At 45.6% G+C, this 23,309-nt stretch overlaps 2 protein-coding genes across 2 annotated transcripts in view; both read left to right on the forward strand.

Moving 5' to 3' along the window:
* The window catches only part of LOC147628679 (transcription factor GTE5, chloroplastic-like), a 44,129-nt gene that overhangs the window by 16,668 nt on the left and 4,152 nt on the right, over positions 1-23,309 (forward strand). The window lies entirely within an intron of this gene.
* On the forward strand, positions 5,426-7,297 carry LOC147628680 (uncharacterized). Its single transcript, XM_086814070.1, has one exon. It carries the CDS (start codon positions 5,426-5,428, stop codon positions 5,939-5,941), a length of 516 nt encoding a protein of 171 aa, XP_086670196.1. The 3' UTR covers positions 5,942-7,297.

The following is a 23,309-nucleotide window of genomic DNA, read 5'->3' on the forward strand; positions in this document are numbered from 1 at the left end:
CATTCATGCAATCTTTTTGTACCATATGAATAAAAGAAAACCCTGACACCCAATCTCTCTTCTTCTCTCTCCTCTGTAATCAACACCTTGTTCTTAATCAGGCTTAGGGATGTGGATTAGTACAGCAAGGCTTCCACGCATGCAACATTGGTATCATAGCGTTTAGGCTCAGCCCACTAAACATTGTCCCAAGGTGCACAGTTCCACAGCAGTAAGGATACACTATGGGTAGCAGATGGAGTGGTCTGCAAAACAAGCGAAGCTAAAGGAAGTATCTAAGGGTATGTATGTATAACCTGAAGGGAGAGAGTTAGGGTTTCATGTGGGAGACACACACAGAGAAGAAGGGAAGAGAGAGAGAGAGAGACATGTGGGGATAAGTCAACTCACAGTATGAGTGTGTGACTCCCCTATCACACATGTATATTTGCTCTAGTACACATAGTGCACTTAGTACATTAAAAGTACTAAGTGTACTATGTACTATAAAACTTATGGGCTAGTACACACTATAAGGGTGGGCATAATGCCTTTACCCCAACAACCTCCCACTTAAAGGCAAAGTGTCCTTAAATGAAGGAAAAGAAAAATCAGCATGTACATGATAATATACAAGGCCATATCAAGGCTGAAACTGGCCTCATCCAATGCCCATCAAGTGTCTGCAATGAGCAAACCGCTCTGGAGGCAAACTCTTTGTCAACAAATCAGCCGGGTTGTCATCCGTATGAATCTTGACAAGCTGACCCAGCTTGTTCTCTATCACCTCTCTGATGAAGTGATACTTCACATCCACATGCTTCGTCTTTGCACTATCCGACTGTGGGCTGTCCATAGCACTGAGTTTCACATATGGAGGCAAAGGAGTACTAGTCTTCTTTCCCCCTTCCATATTGAACCTCTGCAATACTTTGCCAATGTATTCCTTCTGAGACAAATACAACACATGCTGATTTCTGTCCCGAAGTATCCGCATACCCAAAATGTGATTTGCATCACCCAAATCCTTCATATCAAAGGTCTGATGCAGCCTCTTCTTCAAGGCATCCATCTCTTTACGAGATTTCCCGGCAATCAACATATCATCAACATACAAGATGAGGATCAATAGACTGCCATCCAAAGCTTTCTTGGTGTATAAGCAGTGATCTATGTCACTCCTCCTGAAATCCTGGGATTTCATGAATGTATCAAATTTATGATACCATTCCCTTGGTGCCTGTTTGAGCCCATAAAGACTCTTTTTCAGCTTGCATACAAGCTTCTCCTTTCCATTCACTGCATAACCCTCTGGCTGTTGCATATATATCTCCTCATGGAGATCACCGTGAAGAAAAGCAGTCTTCACATCCATCTGAATCAAATCCAGATCATCATGAGCAACCAAAGCTAATATAGCTCTAAGTGTGGTCATTTTGACCACTGGAGAGAAGATCTCATCAAAGTCCACACCATATTCCTGCTTGAAGCCCTTAGCCACTAACCTGGCTTTGTATCTTGGCTTTGCATCACGTGCAACTTTGAGCCTGTAAACCCACTTGCATGGCAAAACCTTCTTGCCTGTAGGCAAATGCACCAACTTCCATGTTCCATTTTTGTGCAGAGAATCCATCTTTGACTTCATAGCACGGTCCCAAAGAGCCTTGTCTGCCCTCTGTAAAGCCTCCTTATAACAAGAGGGCTCCCCACAGTCAATGAGCATCAAGTAGTCAACCCCTGGAACAAACCTGTCAGGGGTCTGGAGGGTCTTGTGGACCTCCGTACCCAATGACCATCATTTGCAGGTTGCTGTCCAGCCTGCATATCACCTATTGGTGGCTCCTGTTCCATGCCATAAGGTTGAAAGATCATGCCCGGTTCTTCTCTAACTGTGGGATATCCATAGGGATATCTTCTGCCATCTCTGGCTGTCCATTTGGACCATTTTCAGCACCATGTAAGGGCTGGTTTTGTTGCTGTAATGGCTGATTTACAGCCCTTGGTTGTTGTCCATGATGTCCATCATCATCAAAGATGACTCTGCTAGGCTCCTGTTGCCTTGCAGGCTCCTTATACATGCATGTTTCATCAAAAATGACATCATTGCTGCGTATAATCTTTCTATTCACTGGATCCCAAAGTCTATACCCCATTTCACCTCTGTCACCATATCCTAGGAATATGCATTTGTGAGACTTAGGATCAAGTTTGGTGCGTATTTCCCTGCGTATGTGCACGTACGCAACACAACCAAACACTCTCAAGTGCTTGTAGGACGGAGGCTTCCCTGTCCATACTTCCTCTGGCACTTTCCCACCAAGCCTCGTGTTAGGTGACCTGTTTTTTATAAGATGAACGGCTGTCATAACAGCTTCAGCCCAAAAACCATGAGGTAACGCAGCATGTGACAACATAGAACGGACCTTCTCCTGAATGGTTCTGTTCATCCTCTCTGCTGTCCCGTTTTGTGGAGGATCATAAGGAGTAGAGAGCTCCCTCTTGATGCCTTTAGCATCACAAAAGTCCTGAAACTGTTTGGACATATACTCTTCACCATTGTCGGAATGCAAAGCCTTCAGTGTTTTGCCAGTTTGATTCTCAACATGAGCAACAAACTTCTCAAACACTTATCACTCTTCAAATGAAGAGGATAAACCCACACCTTGCGTGTGGCATCATCAATAAAAGACACAAAATATTTTGCCCCTCCCAAAGAAAGCTGAGGCATCTCACATACATCTGTATGCACAAGCTCTAACTGAGCATCTTTCTGTCCAAGAGCTTTCTTGTGAGGGCACTGGAGTTGCCTGCCATATATACAATGCTCACAAAACTGAAAACTTGAGAACTTTAGAGAAGGCAAGTAACCAAAACGAGACAATTGCTCCATTCCTTTGACACTCATGTGTCCCAACCGGCTATGCCACATAGAGATTTCCGGCAGCTCGGTTGCATTTACATTAACATGGTGACAAACACCAGCATGCATGAAGTAAAGAGTGTCCACCTTAGAGCCTCTGGCAACAACCAGTGAGCCCTTACTAATCTTCCACTTTCCACGACCAAATGTGGTAAAATAATCAGCATCATCAAGCTGTCCAGTAGAAAGCAGGTTCTTCTTGATCTCAGGCACATGCCTGACATCATGGAGCATAAGCTGTGAGCCATCTGAAACACAAGCCTCACATCACCTCTGCCAAGAATCTGGCATGCATGGTTGTCACCCAAATAAACTACTCCTTCATTGCCAGCAGTATACCTGACAAACAAGTCTCTGTAACCTGTGACATGAAAGGAGGCACCTGAATCAATGATCCACGAGTGCATACCATGACCATCTCCTGCAAGGAGTGAATGGGCATCAAGTGAAGATGTGAATAGGACTTCATCCTCACTGTCACCTGCATGTGACACATTGACTTCTTCAATCTTGACTCCACTTTTGCCCTTTGGCTTTGCATCTTTGGCTTCATCTTTGTCTTTGTCTTTTCCTTTGCCCTTTTCCTTTTGATCATTCTTCCATTTGTAGCATTGCTTTTTGAAATGTCCCTTCTTGCCACTATAATGACATTCCAAGTCCTTTTTGGAGCGGGACTTGCTCCTTCCCCGTTCTTGGCTTTTACCCCTTTGCTGGGATCTCCCACGTGCATTCATTGCATTGGACTTTCCAACAGAGTTGTTCTTCCTGTTCATCTCCTCTTGAAGGAGAGCACCCTCCACATCTGCATATGACAGCATAGCATTTGAATTGCTAGTGGCTGTCCTGAATGTGTCCCAACTCTCTGGCAAAGTGTATAAGAGAAAGGTGGCTTTGAACTCATCGTCCATTGCCAACTTTTGATTGATGACCTGGCTGACAATACCATTAAACTCATTTAGATGGGCTGTCATAGATGCCCCTTCCTTCATTTGAAGACCACACTTTGCTTGAGGCACTTTGCTGGGCATACAAGTCTTGCAATCTTTGCCATATTCCCCAAGCTGTCTTCTCTTCACGTATGCTGAAAAGTAAAGTGTCTGACACAGACAACATGATAGTGGATCTTGCTAGCTCATCCATATCTTCCCATTCTTCAGTAGTAAGAGAAGCGGGCATTACACCCCTTTCTTTGATGGGCTTGTGTTGCTTCTTCTGGAGCAACACATTATAGCACTGGGTTTGCCAAATGTCATAATTATGTGAGCCTTCAAGCTTTTTGATGTGAAGCAATGAAGAGCTCTCACCTGTGGTTGCCATAGCAATATGCAACCTTTGACACAGTCAATGCCTGACTCCCTGCAAGATGTGCAAACACTGCACCAAAAGCACACAAAGTGCTCACAGTTGTTCTCCCAAAGTTTTATCTCCCACTGCGGAAGCACGAAAGCAACTCTCCTCCCACTGAATGTGATAAAATCACCAAAATCTGGTTGCTGCAGATTTATGACAGCACCTTAGATGTGCTCTGTTCCCCTTCCAAAATACTGTACAACAGTACTAAGTGCTCACCAATGATGTACCAAATCTGTACCGGCAAGTACAGCAGCTGAAAATGAGCCTTTTCCTCACTCAAATCAATGTACAGCCATGCCAAAACTTGTACAAAGTTGTACCAAATCTGTACCAGCAAGTACAGTAGCAATAAATGCTCTCCTGGCTGTCCAAATGAGTGAAAATCAGACCTTGACAGTCCTCACCACTGCATACAACAGTCCCGGACAGAAATTGTGCAAAAGCCCCTTGACTGCAAGTGGATTTCTGAGGGTTCAAGGCATAAAAGTCTTCCCTGCTGCTTTGCCAAGCTCAACAAGCACAAAATCTTGAAAAGCCCCTTGATTCAAGATCAATTTTTGATCATGAATGGTACATTAATGCATATGAAGGCATCCAGAGTCTTCACAATGCTTCCCCCTGGCCACATATACATCCAATACATAAAAGCCCCTTGATTTACTGGCACATTGAGTGCTTGACAGGCATCAACACATTGCCCAAAGCATCAAATGCCAGTGCCTGCATGCAAATCAACCCAATTGGCACAAAAGCCTTTTGATTTGCACTCCAATTTCCTGCAATTTTGCCCCGAATGTGAGATTGCTCACATCATACAGCATGTATGAATGCCCAATGGCACAATTACATCAAAAGCCCCAAATGTTGACACCCAATTTCCTGCAAATTGACCCGGGATGTGACCAATGTCACCCAATGTTGCCAATTTTGCTCAAAATCTGAGCCATTAGGACCTGTACCTGCTCAATTGATGAAAATGGACATGCAAATCCCAAAAAATTGAAGCAAATATCTCTGAAGCGATGATCAATCAGTGCTTCACATGGGCGGTTGTAATGGGCGGGTCTGCATCGAAGAAGGTGGAAGCAAAGCTAAGAGAGTCCGTGGTGTTCCAAGCAGCAGTGGACACCAACTTCCAAGAGTGCCTGGCCATTTCGCAGCACGCGGCCTCGGATGTTTTCCTTTACCAGCTACTCGACGCCAGCTGCCGCAAGCTGCCGCATCTACCATCGCATCCCCTCAAAACAACAGCAGCTCCAGCGAGACAATGATGATGATGACCCCGCCGCTCTGCTGAAGGAGAAATGGCTGCCCTCGCCTCCTTCTCAATTCGATGTAGATCGAACCGTCCGTCTAGAAGGCCTCGCCGGCGCAGGCAAGCAGACCTTAACCCTCGATGAGTTTCACTTCGCACTTTGCGTCTTCAGAGACATGGTCATTGCGTTGGGACAGCATCGTCTGGCCTTCTATGTGCCTGTCGGAACGCTTGCAGTGCTCGGTGCTCATCTCACTGCGAGAAGGTTGCCTGTTGTGGGCACGGCTTACAGGTCAGCAGGTTTGCTCACCCAATGTAGCAGCTCCTGTAGTCTTGACGGCCTGGTCGGCTGGAAGCGATGGAGAATGTGGGCCAAAAGGAGGAGAAGCTTCAAATCTCGCCGACAGGGATCAACAGCTCCAATCGTGCCTTGAAGCTTCAGCAGAAGCAACACCCCAATCCTCACCTGCAGGCTCTGATACCAGTTGAAGGGAGAGAGTTAGGGTTTCATGTGGGAGACACACACAGAGAAGAAGGGAAGAGAGAGAGAGAGAGACATGTGGGGATAAGTCAACTCACAGTATGAGTGTGTGACTCCCCTATCACACATGTATATTTGCTCTAGTACACATAGTGCACTTAGTACATTAAAAGTACTAAGTGTACTATGTACTATAAAACTTATGGGCTAGTACACACTATAAGGGTGGGCATAATGCCTTTACCCCAACATAACCAGCACATCATTAAGCTCTCAGATCAGTCCAAAGGCCTAACAATAGGCATGACTAGTTCCAGCAGGTGATGCGACGTTGTGTTAAGGGTAAGGGAAGCAGGCACGGGGACATTAGTTGAATAGATGCTTAGTTCTTCAGCAAGACTTGGAAGTGGAGATGAGGAACGAAGGTGTTGAGACAAAAAGATCAGTTAAGTCAAAGTCAGTAAAGTAGAAGTCAACGTCAGTACTAGTAAGTGAGAGCCAGTAGAGTCCAGGGAGGAAGGATGATAGAGTGTCCACCATGTCATCAAGTTTAGCAGAAGGGAATGTCATGTGCACACCTTGCCATGACTTAATCTTCAGCATGAACATCATTAATCCCTGATTAAGTCAGCAGCAGGTGGGGCAAGCATTGGCAGCAGGCGCATCATTTAATGGCAAGCATTGCAGGAGGTGCAACATTTTATAGGATTTAATGCCTATTTGTTTGTCCAGCAGCAGCAGGCCGACATCTACTACTGGAACAAGCGGACCAGCACACCTTAGCATATATAAGCATTCAATCATAATTCAGCAAATCATCAAGTTCATTCATCAGAAGTTGATCAAGTCAAATGTTCAACATCAGCATGAAGTCAACATGAGCATCAACATCATAGATCTATTCACAGCTCATCTCAGTTGTAATCATTTGCATCATTATTATAGTTGCTCTGCATTCATCTAAATTCATCTCTATAGTAATAAAGTTAATTAAGGTTGTGATTACTACGATCAACCCTCATCATGTAACATCCAGGACTCCAGGTTTTTGTACTTGCATTGTGAATGATAAATCTCCAAGTGACAAACTGCTAGTTTTGTGACCTATTTTCTTGTGTTGGATGTGCTGCTGTGTGTTAATCTTGCATTGCTAGGATGCCCAGAACTACTACATGCAAGACCGTGTGCTTGTAGTTGTATGTTGACTGATGGTTGGCATTTTGCAGGGATCAGAAAATGGGCCAGGAAGTGTGCCCATTGGGAGTATTTTCACTTATAATAATAAGTGTTTATTAATAAGTGTAACCAAGTAGTGACAAAGTCCTTTGTTGGTTCGGAAAGTTGTTTTATACTCATCACCCTCTTTAATCCTTAGTTGGTGATATCCCGATCTCAAGTCAATCTTTGAGAAGTAACATGCACCCTTAAACTCATCAAGTAAGTCATCAATTCGTGGAATAGGGAATCTATTCTTAATTATTGACTTGTTTAAATCCCTTTAGTCCACACACATGCGAAAAGTGCCGTCTTTCTTCTTGACCAAGAGTACGGGTGATTGGCTAGGAGTAACCCATCCCATATCCACAAGCTCTTGTACTTACTTCACCACCTTATCCTTTTCTACCTTAAATAACTTATAAGGTGGTTTTTATTGAGACGAGGTTAGTATGTGGCTCAAGCTTTATTCCATAATCCACCTTCCCTCTTTGGCGGCAAGCACTACGGCATTTGGAGCACATCCTTGTACTCCCTTTTTTTTTTCCGGAAAAAGATCCTTCTATTAGTTACTGAACAGTGAAAAGACAGTTGGGAAGGGCTAAAAACAGCCACGAAGGGCTAGATACAAACTCGCCTCATGTATAGGGCGGGGATCAAGTCATCAAAAGAGGGGAAAGAGACGCTTCTCCTCCGGCTGGCTGCTCTATGAGGAGAAGGCTATCTCATATAGGGGGAGGGGGGGAACAACCACACAAGTGGTTTGTTATGCCAAGTGGGGTCACCACCTCTATCAGTGAGTAAAGGGCCAAGCCGGCAGAGTCTCAAGAAAGCTTCCTGCCGTTTCCGCATGCGGTCAAATCCACCACGCAACTTCCCCCACTGACCGCAGAGGGTATGTATGATATCTGGCCAAATGCTCTTGATAGACTTAGCTAGCGGAGTGTGGGTACCCTCAATGGCTTTGATGCATTTGACTCGCCATATGTGCCAGGCTGCAATGCTACTGCAAATCTCCCATCTCTGGCATGAGCTTGGTGGGGTTGTGACTGGTATTGCCGAAATGCGATGGTGAGAGATCTGAAGGGCTAGCCCTCCCCCACCATCCTCCTCGTAAGCCTTGACCACCTTAGCCTCTGTGGTCTAAGCGACAGTGCCCCATGTAATGATCCAGGTCGAGGTCCTCTTCATAGTGAAGATGCGGAGAATCCGCCGCCAAACCTGTTGAGCCTTCGGGCAATCCCAAAGACAATGTCGCTGAGACTCCTGAGGGTGGCTGCAGTTCGGGCAAGCTACTGGCCGACCTCCAACTGCCAACCAAGTGCCGACCGCCAAGCTTGTGTGCCATCATCCAAAGAAAGAGGGTGATCTTTCTAGGCCGAAAACTGTTCTAAAGCCTCTTCCAAAAATCTGAGAGGAAACATTGTGAGAGGCCGTGTGACTGCCAATGTGCTGCTGCTGCCGGGGTGCCATGAATCTCTGGCATTTGGATCCTGCGGCCTAGCTGCGTTGTATGCAAAGAAGGTGGCATCTCACAGCGGGGTCATGCCAAGTCCACTCACCCGGGTCCCACTATAGGTTGAGAGGTTGGCACTCCCATATCCATAGTTGCCAATATCTCTCCCTGGCCGGTGGTGGGTCTATGTGCCGCTACCGTGCTTGAAATCCAATCACCTTCACTCTCTATAAGGTGCAGCCACTAAAATCCTATGAGGGGAGCTCGGATCTCTCTAATTTGCCATGGGATCCAATAGAAAAAGTGAGCAAACCACTGCCCTCATCTGCTCCATGGACTGCCACAAGAATATCATGTCTGGTAAACACACCTAGCCACACTGGGGGAGTCGGGTCTGGGATAGGAGTCAGCCACTGCTGAGGAATAGCCGAGTCGATGTCGATGTCGAGCCTGTCTCTACCCTGGATCCCTTTGTCAGGCCTCTCTCCTGCACCTCCGAGGGTAACCGCCTGTGTGTGCGATCCAATCTCCAAGGGACCTGGCATGTCCTATCCTCAACGCGCCCCATGATACATGATGTTGGGCTTCCAACATTTGGCCAGTGGGTAAATGGAACAGGGGGTTCCAGACTAATGGCTGTCGAAGCTGCTCCTCTAAGGCTATCGGAGTATCTGTCTGCACTAGATCCAGGCTCCTGACCATAGAGCTCTCACAAAGACACGCGAGACTCTATATGACTAATGACTAACCTTGGCCACCCTTTTATAGGCTCTTGGCCGGTCATCGAGCGTCCACACTTGGGTGCCCGCTCGTCCATACTTGGGTTCCCACCCGTTAGTCTATCCCTAACTCAGCTTATCAATCAGCCTGCCTAGCTCCAAGCTTCCCCAACCTCGAAGCTAGTCTTGTGTGCGTGTTGCACACGGTAGATACACACTGTGCACATGACATACTCCCCTTCCTCTAAGAGCTCACTCCTGAGCTCACTAAAAAGCCAGGGTAATCTCTCTGAAGAGTAGTCAATGTCTCCCATGTAGCGTCCTCCTCAACACAATCCTTCCACTTGATCTTGTATTCCGTGATAAGTGTGTTACGCAATCTTCTTTCACGAAATCCAAGAATCTTTTCAGGTTCGTGTGGAACAAATGTCTTGTTCTCGACATCTATGATTTCTTGAGGAGTAACTAACTGGTCTGTTTCATCCAATACTTCCTTAAGTCTACTGACATGAAATACAGGATGAACTTTCACATGAGAAGGCAAATCCAATTCATATGCAACTGAACCAATCCGTCCTGTAATACGAAATGGTCCACAGTATCTAGGGGATAATTTCGGAGATCGACCTATCCGTAAAGTCTCGGAATCTTTCGGAACTCGCAAATACACCATCGTGCCTTCAAAGAACTCTCTGGGTGAACGATGTCTATTAGAATAAAATCTGTCTCGGTCTTGAGCACTTCTAATAGATTCCTTCGTAACTTGTAACATTTCTTGCATATCTTGCAAAAAATTACGTGCTCCATCATGCTGAAGTCCAGAGAATCCCACTGTAACAGGTGATCTAGGTTGAAAACCATACATCAGCATGAAAGGACTAAAACCTGTACTCGTATGCTTAGTACTGTTATATGCAAATTCTAACATATGAAGATAATCCTCCCATGAACTCTGCCTTTTGGATACATCTGCTCGAAGCATATCCTCCAAAATCTGATTCACTCTTTCAGTATGGCCATCAGATTGAGGATGATCTGAGGAACTCAAATTCAAAATTGTTTCTAACTTCTCAAAACAAGTTTCCAAAAATCACTCGTAAACTTAGAGTCCCTATCACTGACTATGTCCTGTGGTAACCCGTACAGCCTAAACAATTGCTCGATAAACTGCCTTGCTAATTGCGTAGCTGTAATGGTCTTCCGGGTCGGTAAAAATCTAGCCATTTTTGTCAAACGATCTACCACAACCCAAATAAAATCGTGGCCTTGATGTGTTCTTGGCAATTCGGTAATAAAATCCATGGAAATACTTTCCCATTTATTACCTAGGATTTGCAAAGGATGCAACAACCCAGTCTGTCTAAAGTGTTCAGTTCTATTTGCTTGACAAACTTGACACTTGAGAACATAATTTTCTTCATATCCTTTCATCTTTGGCCAATAAAAAGTGTGTTTCACAAACGATAATGTCTTGTGTACCCCAGGGTGTCCAGCAGAAGGGGTGTCGTGACACTCCTTAAGAATCTTGGACCTAAAATTTATCTTGGAAGTATGGAGTTGGCTTTATGGGCACACGTTTAGCACTCTTTCCATATGGATATTGTGGATTATATTATCAAGCTTACACGCAAGCTATATGGAGATATATCTCGGGATATCTTAAGGATATGGTGAGGAGATATTTCTTTTGGCTTCATGACCAACCTGGCAAAGAACAGCTAAGTATACTTTGAGTTTGCAAAGTTGGTGCTTTTGCTATTTACTATGAAGTGTTTTTGATGTTCACTAACCCTTGTATAGCTATGCAAGGAGAAAGGTGTTATTGTTTGCCTTGAGATGGTTTCAGGGAAACATTGTTTATGGCTCCCTTTATTGGGATGGATTATATCTATGGAGATTTCTTTCTTGGACGAGATTTATATAGATATTGGGCTTCACAAGCAATTTCTATGGACGAATCTGTCCGAGTTTATAGAGAAGAAATCTTTGGATATCTCATGGATATGATGCTTTTATGGATAAAGTCCACCTCTACTCCAAGGTGTGTGGTTAGCACGGAGTATGTGATAAGAGTTATGGTATACAAGGATTATGGTATACAGGTCTATGGATTCCTGGACTTCTTTTCTAGGGATTTGGATCCATCCTTAGGTTTATGGATTATGTTTATGGCTCCCTTTTACTGCGATGGATTATTCTTTTTGGCTCCCTTTATTTGGGATGCATTGGACTTATGAAACTCATGATTCACATACCCTGTGTAGTGTTCTCTTGTCCTACGTGCTCTCTTGAAGATTGTTTCTACCATGTGAGGGTGGAACAATAGAGAGCAGATGGAAGGGAACATGGGCACTTCAAAGGGTAGTGACAAGCACAACATACCCTGTGTAGTGTTCTCTTGTCCTACATGCTCTCTTGAAGATTGTTTGTACCATGTGTGGGTGGAACAATAGAGAGCAGATGGAAGGGAACATGGGCACTTGAGAGGGTAGTGTGAGTTGGTGAAATGCCTACAAACTATTGGTGGCCGAAATGCCTATAAACTATGTATAGCAGAAATGCTTATGGAACACCAGGTTATCTATGCCTGCGAGTGATTGTTTTATCTTGTTACTTGAGCGCACCTCTCATCCAAGGTGTGTGGTCAGAGTACCAACACGGAGTGCAAGTGGTAAAGTGGACATGACGGGACTTATGTCTATGCCAAGGGTCATGTGGACCGATGTCTTGTTGGCAGGAGACTTATTTTGTCTCACCCATTTACTTGGGACATGGATTATGATATTTGGACTTATGGGATTGTTTTGTCTCGCCCATTTACTTGGGACATGGATTATGATATCTGGACTTATGGGACTGATTTGTTTCGCCCATTTACTTGGGACATGATTATGATATCTGGACTTATGGGACTGTTTTTTGTCTCGCCCATTTATCTTGGGACATGATTTTGATATTGGTATTATGGAGACTTATTTAGTCTCACCCATTTCTTTGGGACATGGATTCTTCAGTTATATTGGATTTTTGAGACTGTCTCGTCTCGCCCAATCGATGGAACATGATTATATCTTGAATATATGGCTTGAAGCTTAAAGTTGCGGACAACTTTTAAGAAGTTGGGAAGGATGTCACCAGCCTGGACATTTCCCAGTATGAAAGGAGTCTGGTGGACTCCAGGATGTCTAAATATTTGGAAAGTACAAGCTTTGGGAATGGGGGATTATCCTAGAATACAAAGGACCACACTCCTAAAATTTAGGAGAGTTGCGATTTTTGGCCCGACTCCGATGGAAATTCTGTTCGCGTCATTACATCTGGAATTGAGCAGATACCAAGAGTTGGCAAAGTGCCTATGATAGAATGTCTACCAGTTGGGATATTTTTAGAGAGAAAGTTTATGGAAGGACCCATCTCTTAGATTGGGACATGTGGCAAGGAGGTGGACCAAAGTGAGACAAGTGGCATGACATTTGTTAGAAAGTGGATCAAAGTGAGACAAGTGGCCTCACACTTGTCACTTCAGCTATTGTGTGGCTCTCCACTTGTCATCGTAGCCTTCTCTTGCCATTTTAGCTCATGGGAGGCCCAAATCTATAAATGGGAGCCCTCTCTCTTCATTAATGGAGGCTCTCTTGCTGCACACTAGCCTCTACCACCGTTGAAGGCTGGCCTAATGATGGCTACTCTCTTTCTCTCTCCCTTGAAGGCTGCCTATGAAGAATACCGGCTGTTGGGGACTGTTTTGGAGGCTTCCATCGCGAAGAAATACTGAAGGCAAGGGTATTTAATCATTTAGCCATTGTACTTGTTGTACCAGCCTTTGTACCTACTGTACCATCCATTGTACTGGTTGTACCAATCCTTGTACTTGTTGTACTTGCTGTACCACCCACTCTACCGGCTGTACCAGCTTCTGTACATGCTGTACCAGCATTTGTACTTGTTGTACCTACTGTACCAACCACCGTACCGGCTGTACCAACCTTGTACCTACTATACCAACCACTGTACCGGCTGTACCAGCTATTGTACATGCTATCCCGGTTGAATGGAGAGTTGTACTTGCTGTACCAGCTCTATTGCATGAAGACCCGTGGTTTTTGGGGAAGAATCAGTACCCACACGGAGGTATATGGATTATGTTGTTGGCTCGGCATTTCCACAGCCTATGTTCCGGCTTGGTAGCCTCGTGTTGGGCTGTGTTATGGCATTTGCATATGGATAATCCGGCATCTCCTGTGGGGAGAGTAAGGCCCTCAAAGCTTGTACATGATATTATTCTCCTTGGGTAATAAAATACTCCAAGGGGGGGGTCGGCCCATTCCGGCCTCTATGTGGTGTCACATGTGTAAGATCCATTTTCAGCATTTGTGGATGTTTTGTCCAGCTTTTATGTTTTATGCAAAGTGATGATGGATATGTGTTAAGGCTGTGGCCATGTTTAAGTGTTTTGATATGCATTGATGGTATCAACAAGTGTGTCAAAGGCCCTAGTCCCCCGGGCACCCGCCGCCGCGAGTTTCAGCTCTCACAAAGACATGTGAGACTCTATATGGCTAATGACTAACCTTGGCCACCCTTTTATAAGCTCTTGGCCGGTCATCGGGCGTCCACACTTGGGTGCCCGCTCGTCCATACTTGGGTGCCCGCCCGTTAGTCTATCCCTAACTCAGCTCGTCAATCAGCCTGCCTAGCTCCAAGCTTCCCCAACCTCGAAGCTAGTCATGTGTGCGTGTAGCACACGGTAGATACACAGTGTGCACATGACATTGTAGGATCAGAACACAAGAAGATTGATGGTGTTCTTGCTTTTCCCAAGGGAGTTTCTCCACGTACTTCGTCTATGAGCCTCCAAGATTTCTTCTATGATCCACCAAGAGGGTGCATGGACTTTAAATACTTGAGGGGATGCTTGCTTTTTACCACGCTTTTGCTTTATTCCCTAGCTTTTGCTTTGCCTCCTTGCTTTTGCTTTAATAATAGTCAAAGTTCTTGATTTATGCTTTTACAACTTTAGGGCCTTGCTTTTTGGCCCTAGAGCTGCTTTTTGAAAAAAGCGGCTTATAGCTTTTTGACTCAATTCAACGTGTTCTTTCTAACAATGCCCTTAGCTTTTTTGGTCAACAAAGTTTTACTTTTTCTTTTTCTTGCTTTTTGACCTAGACAAGTGCTTTTTCCAATTCCAGCTTTAGGAATCCTGTTTCCATGTGTCCATCGTACTATCCATGTGTCCGGGCATGAGTTCTATCATGTGAAAAGAGCAGGGAGGACCAAATAGTTCCATTCTCTCCCTCTTACATCACAGTTGTTTTCAACTATGGCATAGATATGATCGTGGTACTAGCTCCATCTGCTGCTCTTGTGCATCTGGTCTTTCCTAATATATGTGGTTAGAAAATAAATGCATACTCACTTTCTGCAAAAACTAGACACAAGCTAGTCAACAAACAAGTATGCATCATTCGTGTCTACTGGGTATTCCAGGTACTGGCCAGGTAGTCTGGAGCCCAGTGGACTATCACATGCCATAAATCCAAGCATTGTCCATGCATCAAAAATAGCACATCAAAAACAACACACAAAGCCAAAGAAATTCAGACATACATCAGTATGCAATGCACAAGTAATGATCCTCCTCATCGAAACCGTGCTGAGCCATTTGGTCACTAGGACCGCTCAGACTTTTCCTCAAGGCCATCTGGTCAGTGGGACCGCCCGAGAGTTCATCAATAGTCATTTGGGCCATCTGGTCACATTGATTGCTCGACTATGAAATCCAATACTGTCATCTAGGCCATCTGGTCACAATGATCGCCCGACTGCGAAATCCAATAGTCATCCGGGCCATCTGGTCGCAATGACTGCCCGACTACGAAGTCCAATACATCTAGCATCGTCACTGTCGAATGGGTCATTTGGCATCGTTGCCTCCCATATACAAATCTCGTTCTGGCATCGTTGCCGTCCATATACAAATCTTGCTCCTTGGGCTTTTCGGCATCGTTGCCACCCAAACTAGAGCATGTCTAAATAACCATTATAAGCAGAATAATGATCAATTTCAGTTCAATATATACAATGAAGAGGGCTTAGAGATACAATCCCTCCCTCTTAAATCTTTCTTGATAAGAAAAAGTCACAAAAATATGTTGCATTATAATCCTAGAGATCCTCATCTAAAACTGTCATAAGCCATAACATAGCCCTCATGATACAAAACTGCTCTAAAAACTTCATGGCAGGATGTCAATTTGATGATGTTTTAGTCTCTTTAGCTTCTTGATTTGTCAGGTTGGGACAATTTGCAGCCAAGTGTCCCTTCTTTCCACACTGGAAACACTTCCCTTCTTTGGTATATTCTTGGAGTTGCTTGAGGGACAAATTTCTTCGAAAGAGTAGGGGTTTGTCCTCACTCCTATTGTTCTTTTCTTGTGACTCGGTTGTTGATGGAGATTGGTCTCTGAACTTCTTCCTTTGAGATGAGTCTCGATTCTCATGCTTTGATTTGGCTACCATCCAAGGCATATATAGAGCTTCGGCTTGCAAGGCTTTGTCTTGGGCTTCTTCCAAGGTTTTAGGTCCCATCATATAGACTGCTTGATAAAGCTTTGGTTGCAATCCATTGACAAACTCTCCGATTTCCATCAATGGTGGAATAGGAGTATATGAGGTAAAGTTCAATGAGATGGCTGAAAAGTTATTAAGATATGTTGCTACACTTTCTCCTGTTTTTTGCTTTTCCTCATCCCATTCCTTCTGTACATCTGCCTTAAAGGTAGCGGGAAGGAACTTCTTGTTAAACATGGTTTTGAAATCAGCCCATGAAGTAGGTTCGGTCCCTTCTTGGACCACTTTTAGCCACCAATTCAAGGCGGCATCTTTCAAGTGCATACAGACCATGCAGAGTTTGGACTTTTCGGAGAAGCCCCCTCCTCCAAAGGCGGCGTCAAACTGTTTGATGAAGGATAGAGCTTTCTGAGTGTCCCGCTTTCCATAAAAGGTATCAAACTTTACGCTTTTCTCTCCCGACTTGAAGTCCACCTTGCCGCTTGAAGGCTCCTTTGCCTTCTTCTCTTTTGCTAGGCCAGAAGACACTGCATCTGATAAGGCGAGTCTGGGGATAGCTTCTCTCAGTCCTCCATGAGTGATGGATTGGGTGGCTTTGGGTTCTTCTCTAAAGGTAACCCCTTTACCTCGTAAGTATGCTTTAGCAGCTTCCACACCTTCGGCTTCGGTGGTCTGGTCTTTGATAAAGTCTTCGAACATTTGAGCTCGTGTTCCTTCTTGGCTCTCCAAGCTAGGAACTCCTCTTCTTGAAGATACTTTTTGAACTTTTGAAAGCCTCGATATTCGGCTAATGTCATGACTGCGGTCTCATGAGAGACGGATTGGCGACCTTGGTTCTCTTCTGGATGTCTTGGGTTGTCTTCGAAGTTGTTTCCTTCTTGAGGCCCTTGGTCTCCCTCAACTCTTGACATTGTTCTGTCACCCCAGAAAAGATTTCTTCAAGAGAAATTTTGCTCTGATACCACTGTAAGTCCAACAGAGCGTGCAGTGATAGATGCAACCACATGTACGAGAGAGAAAGATAGAGAGAGAAGGGGGAGAGAAAGATGGGAATAATAGGGGTTTTACACGTTACACCACGCTGAGTGGGGAACAGGCCCTGCCCCCTCTTCAGAAATTTATTTCAGGAACAATCCACAGGCTTTTCCAAGCCAGGACCAATACAACAAATGAATACAATATCAAACAAAGGTGTCGATGTCGAGATTGGGCCGATGTCGATGTCGAGGTCGAGGCACAAGATAACTGATGCCGAGCTCACCACGAGGATGACCCACAAGAGACTTACACCAGGCTAGTACCAAAATCCAATGAGTCCAACTGATGTTCCCAAGTATCCACAAAAGCTCTTTGTTCTCAATCCAATCTGGACAAGGTAATCCCAAGATACTCCCACACTGAGGAGAAGATAACACTTCAACGGAGTTTTGAAGGTGACAACTTAGTAGGGATTTGGGTGGTGTTTCTAGTGTAAAACAATGTTCTTCACATGCAGCAGTAAGAGGCGGTACTGCTTTAAGATAGAAGGTGGCACACCGAGAAGCGAAACTGCAGCAGGGCAGAGAGTGTACAGATGGCGTCGCTGCAGCAGTACAGAGGCGGCGATGTGCAAGAAAAGTGTATGGGAAAATACAGCAGGTGGTGTACTTGGGCGGCGGCAGTAGCACACAGGTAAAGGCTGCACAGGTGCTGCAGGCAGCGCTCAGTCGGCTGGCAGTGCACGGAAGTTCACAGGTTCTGCAAGGGTGGCGCAGCCAGAGGGTGGAGGCGGTAACGGGATGTAGTAGCAGAGCCGGCTTCGAGTGGCACAAGGGCTGCGCAGGTAGACTGAAGTGCTGGCAGCATACAGAACTGTGGCGGCACAAATAGACAAGAGTGCTGGCGCGTACTGGGCGATGAAGGTGGCGACAGTGACTGAGTACACCGGATGGCGATGGAACGCCGGCTGAAGGAGGCGTTGGGCTGAGTGCCGGCTGAGATGGGCGTTGCTGGGCTGAGCGCCGATGATAGCCTTCCAAGGTGGCTGCGGTGTATGGTTGTAGGAGCAGCACACAAGAAGATTGATGGTGTTCTTGCTTTTCCCAAGGGAGTTTCTCCACGTACTTCGTCTATGAGCCTCCAAGATTTCTTCTATGATCCACCAAGAGGGTGCATGGTCTTTAAATACTTGAGGGGATGCTTGCTTTTACCACGCTTTTACTTTATTCCCTAGCTTTTGCTTTGCCTCCTTGCTTTTGCTTTAATAATAGTCAAAGTTCTTGATTTATGCTTTTACAACTTGAGGGCCTTGCTTTGTGGCCTTGGAGCTGCTTTTTGGAAAAGCGGCTAATAGCTTTTTGACTCAGTTCGATGTGTTCTTTCCAACGGTGCCCTCAACTTTTTGGTCAACAAAGTTTGACTTTTGCTTCTTGCTTTTTGGCCCAGACGAGTGCTTTTTCCAATTCCAACTTTAGAAACCTTGTTTTCATGTGTCCATCATCTTGTCCATGTGTCCGGAATGAGTTCTATCATGTGAAAAGAGCATGGAGGACCAAATAGTTACATCATAGAGCTTCCTCGATCTGCGTATGGTAATAATGCTATTTGGACTAGTATTGATCCCTTTAGTAAGCAAGCTCATTTTATTCCCGTAAGAAAGACTATCAAGACGAATCATATAGCGCGACTTTTTCTTTTTCATGTCTTGAAGCATCATGGAATGCCTAAGTCCATTGTGGGAGAGAGAGATCCAAGGACTATGAGCTTACCTATTTGACAACATGGGTACTAAGCTGAATTTCTCTTCTGCCTATCATTCCCAAACCGATGGGCAAAGTGAGATAGCTAATTCAGTGGTCCTCAATCTACTCAAATGCTATGTTTTTGATCAAAAGGTAGCATGGGAGAAGTATAAAGGTAGCATGGGAGAAGTATTTACCCTTGGTTGAGTTTACATACAACAACACTGTGCATTCCTCAACTGGCAAAGCTCCATTTGAGGTTATTTATGGTAAGGTAATACTTCCACCCATCCTTAGTACTAAGGATGAGATTTTTTCCGTTGATGAATATGTTGAGACCTAGATATGGCCTATGCACAAGTTTGGGCAGCCATACAATGCTCTCAACCAAAAGCACAAGGTTGTCAATGAGCATCGGTGCCATATGGACATCAAAGAGAAGGATTGGGTTCTTCTCAAGTTTGAAAAGGCACTTCTCCGTAAGAGGCTAGGACAAGAAGGCAAGGCTCTCAAACTTGCCAACAGGTATTATGGTCCATTTCAGGTTATTCAAAAGATTAATGATGTGGCTTTTAGGTTGGCTTTGCCCACTCATTGGAAGATACATAATGCTTTCCACATCAGCTTGTTGAAACTATATATTGGAACTCCGCCTTCTCAACCAGTTACAGAAGATCCACCAGAAGTGGATGATTTAGAGGAGGTGCTTCAACCAGAACAAGTTGTCTTCCATCAAGAGCGGACGCTTAAGGGAGGAAAGGTCATACACAAGTATTTAGTTAAATTCAAGAACTATTCACCTATGGATTCAAGGTGGATGCAAGAACAAGATTTCAAAGAATATCCCGATCTCCTCAATAGCTATTTGGAAGCTTTTCAGTTGAGGACAATTGTTTAGAAGCCGGGGGGGATGTAACGACCCCCTCATTTCTCGGGATTCATATTCTAAGTTCTCTATTATCCATGGACATGGGTGTTGGACACTACATGTAGCCATGGTATGTTTTGGTTAAGCTTCCCATGTATGTGTATGCCACACCCGATTGGGTCCCAAATACCCTCAAAAGGGCCCCCACCAAGGATTGGTGTATTTGCTTTATTGAATGATGAAAACGAGTGACTTCTTGGAGACCTTACTTGCCTGGAAATCTGCAGCCTGAAGATGACCTATTCTTGACCTTCAAGTTCACCTTTGCTTTAGGTTGTCCTGGCCTTTGGAGTACTTCAGCACTTTGTGAATAATTAGATGATAAAACCCTATGTTGCGTATTGTTTATATATCACACCCTACTGCTGGTCGATTTGCAACAGAGGCTGTCGGCCAGTTCTATTGCTCCATGACCTGATTTAATATCAATAAATGGGGTGCCTTTTCACATGTGGCCCCAGGGGCTGGCCGACTGGTGCTGAATGCCCAGATGCTGGCCAATCTTGTGAGCTGCTGACTTGCTGCCCAGCCCTCCTATGGGCTGGTTGCTTGGGCATGGGGGCCTCCTTGGCCCCTATGGTGGCCTACAAGGGCTGCCCACCTTGTAGCAAGGCCCTTAAGACCTTATGGGGTGGCCCATAGGGCTGCTCCTTTGCCTACATGCCCACATACAATGTATGCTTGCAACAAGACTCCTAATACTTGACATTCGTGTCCCTGGCAATACTTGGTACACCTCTACATCATTCCAGAGGGTGAATCACAGTACGGACTGGCAGTGCTTCATGTGCGGGACTTGCACACCTGACCATGACCATGTACAGGACTTGTAGACCTGACCATGACTATCTAGTGGGCTCCTGGTTGACTCGTCGTGGATAAGGGCTCACAAAGAGCTAGTAACCACTCTAAGACACTGCACCTGCTGTATAGATATGTCCACGTGGCATCCAAGTGTAGAATGCACGTGACATCCCCCTTTGTTGCAGAGCCTCCAAATAGTCCGTCAATAATGCTGGATAATTTTTGAAAAAATTCTTGTCAAGCCACACCGCTTCATGTGTCCCTCGGTCCTAAAACTTCGTGAGGAACTGTCTTTCTCTTTGGCCAGAGCCATGCTTGAAGCGATGCAAGAGGATTTGTTCTGGAACCGTAGCTTCAGCTTCGTCCACTATGTTTGGTTCCTGTTCACCGTGGACAATGGAGAGAGAGGTCCTATATAGGGCTTCAACTGACTGACATGGAACACATCATGCATTGTCCAACTAGGAGGTAGCTTCAGCTTCATAGAAACCTCATTGATCTTCTTAAGAATGGGAAAGGGTCCAAAGCTCCAAAAGGATAACTTTGGGCATCTCTTTTAGGTGTCTGGAGGTGCCCAAGACATGGACCAATAGTTGGGACACAAGTTGCGCACAATTTTGAACACGATCAAAGTAGATTTTGATGACTTTTTGGGGTTATAAAAGCGGTAGGTGACTTGAATGCGACTTGCTATCAATTCCCTATACAAAGGAAGGTCAAGGTTTGTGCATAGCCATCTCATTCTTGCACACACAGGTAATCCTCAACTCCCAAATGTAAGCATCCAGAGATCATGTCACCATTTGGCTCTCTAAGCATGCTCATTGGGATGCATGACATCTTTGGTATCCAAAAGCTATGTATGCAGCACATCATAGAGAGGTAGTATGACTAGTCAGGATGTGCATTGATGCTAGTATGACTGGTAGATGGCACTCTAGTATGACTAGAGTTGGGAGCTCTTTTGATATGATCAGTACTCCCATGGGGGTTTGCTAGTATATGACTAGCGCACTCTCTACCTAGTATGCCTAGATGAGAGGTTAGTATTTTTGGCAGGGGTGTGCCACCTGTATGACTGGGGACACTCACTCCACCAGGGCACCCTAGTATGACTACAGCCGTTTGCTAGTATGACTAGTACTCCCGCATGTAGTGTGACTCGATCCAGCTAGTATGACTAACACACTGTACGTAGTATGACTAGATGAGAGGTTAGTATTTTTGGCAAGGATGTTTCCATTCATGGCCAACCAACTTCCTCTCTCTCTTCACCTTTGGCCTCTTTCTATGCACCCCACACAGCATACCCACGAGCTGTACGACCTGCTACGACCTGTACGACCACCTGTACACGGATCCGTACGGAGGACGACAGCTACGGAAGTTGTACAGACATGCTGTATGACCAGCCAGAAACCCTAATATGCAGTCAGAAATCCTACAATGCTGTATGAAACCCTAATAAATCAGTTTTGGAGCATTTTGATTCCCGAAAATGGTGGAAAACCCTGTTTTTCTGTTGCTGAAACCCCTAATCTGCTGCTGTGGAGTCTGAACCAGCTCCATATGTTGCCCACATCAACACACTTGAGCCTGGGATTGCCGGGGAAGGTATGTGATTGAAGCTTTGATTCATTTGGTGTCCCAGCCCTAGTAAAAGAAGGTGGGAAGACGATCCAGCTTGGTGAGACTGGAGGTTGCTTGTGAGATCTACACAATGGATGTTGTGTGAGACTGGGCGGCCTCTGTACGACTCCACCAAGACATGGTGTGAATGTATGGGAAAAGAAAAGAAGGCTTGTCTGTTTCAGCCCAAGTCGGGACAGAAGCGTGATGTACATGATGCCAAAGAGCCTCAGAAGGCTGAAAAATCTGATGCAAAACAGCCCACACCTCGTGGGGAAAAGCGGGACCAGTGGGTCTTATAAGGCAAGACAAGATAGAGTATATGGAGGAGGGAAAATGCTTCCGCTATGGGAGCAGGGACCATGTGCTTAGACTTTGCCAGCAGTGACTGAAAGAAAAGGAAGAGAAACCAACCCCAGACCAACACCATACCAGATGTGTAGGGCAAGATTGCTCATGAGCCTAATGTAAGGCAACTCTTTAAAACTCCCTTTGAGAATCATTTCCAGATAAGTATTGGCTTGCAAAGCTCATAAGATAGGTGCACGAACAGCACCCTTGCGTACCGACGTTGAGCTGAAGCTGGAGCGCAACCCCCCCCCCCCCCCCCCCCCCCCCCCCCCCCCGCCCGCCCCGCCCCGCCCCTGGGCTTCACCTTGCTGTGTGCAGCCCCCTTGGGCCTGGCCTCTGCCCCCCCACCTCCCGCCTGTGCCCCTTCCGCCTGCAGCCCACACCCCCCCATTGACCTTCGCCTACCTTCCACCTCCCCCTCTTCTGTCGGGCTGCCCCCCCTGTGGCATCCTCGCCTCTCGACCGCCCCCTCCCCCTTCTCCTCTCCCCTTCTTCGCGCTGCTGTCATCTCCCATCCCTGCTTTTTTCCGTATCAGTCCCACCTTTGCCGGCCTCACCTCATCAGCCCTCGTAAGCCCCCTCCTCGCGCTGCTGCTTCCCTGCTCCCATCCAGGTGTTTATCGCCCCTGGGGTTTTTTATCCGTGGCAAGTTTCGGCAATTTTTGTTCTTGAACCCCCAAGAGGACTCCATGGCAGCCGCTCTGTCATCCCTGACTGAGGCCGCCATTCCTTGCCTCTCCTTTTCCGAAGAGGATCTCTAGCTCCTTGCTTCGACAATTGCCTTTTTGGAGGCCTCCACGTTGGTATGTAAGATTGTGGGTAGCTGCCCGACGCGCGGACAGTTCAGGGATTTGTTACAAGCAAGCCTTCTTGGCGTGCTTGGAAAGATCATTGACATTCATCCTCTTGGGCGTGGCTACTACCAGGTT

The sequence above is a fragment of the Cibotium barometz genome, chromosome 19 (assembly GCF_041138505.1).
Source record: "Cibotium barometz isolate CiBa-2024 chromosome 19, ASM4113850v1, whole genome shotgun sequence".
In the NCBI taxonomy this organism is placed as follows: Eukaryota; Viridiplantae; Streptophyta; class Polypodiopsida; order Cyatheales; family Cibotiaceae; genus Cibotium; species Cibotium barometz.

What these genes read in the sequence shown, in the direction of transcription:
- LOC147628680 (XM_086814070.1), top strand. Translation starts at nt 5,426, where the DNA reads ATGTTTTCCTTTACCAGCTACTCGACGCCAGCTGCCGCAAGCTGCCGC.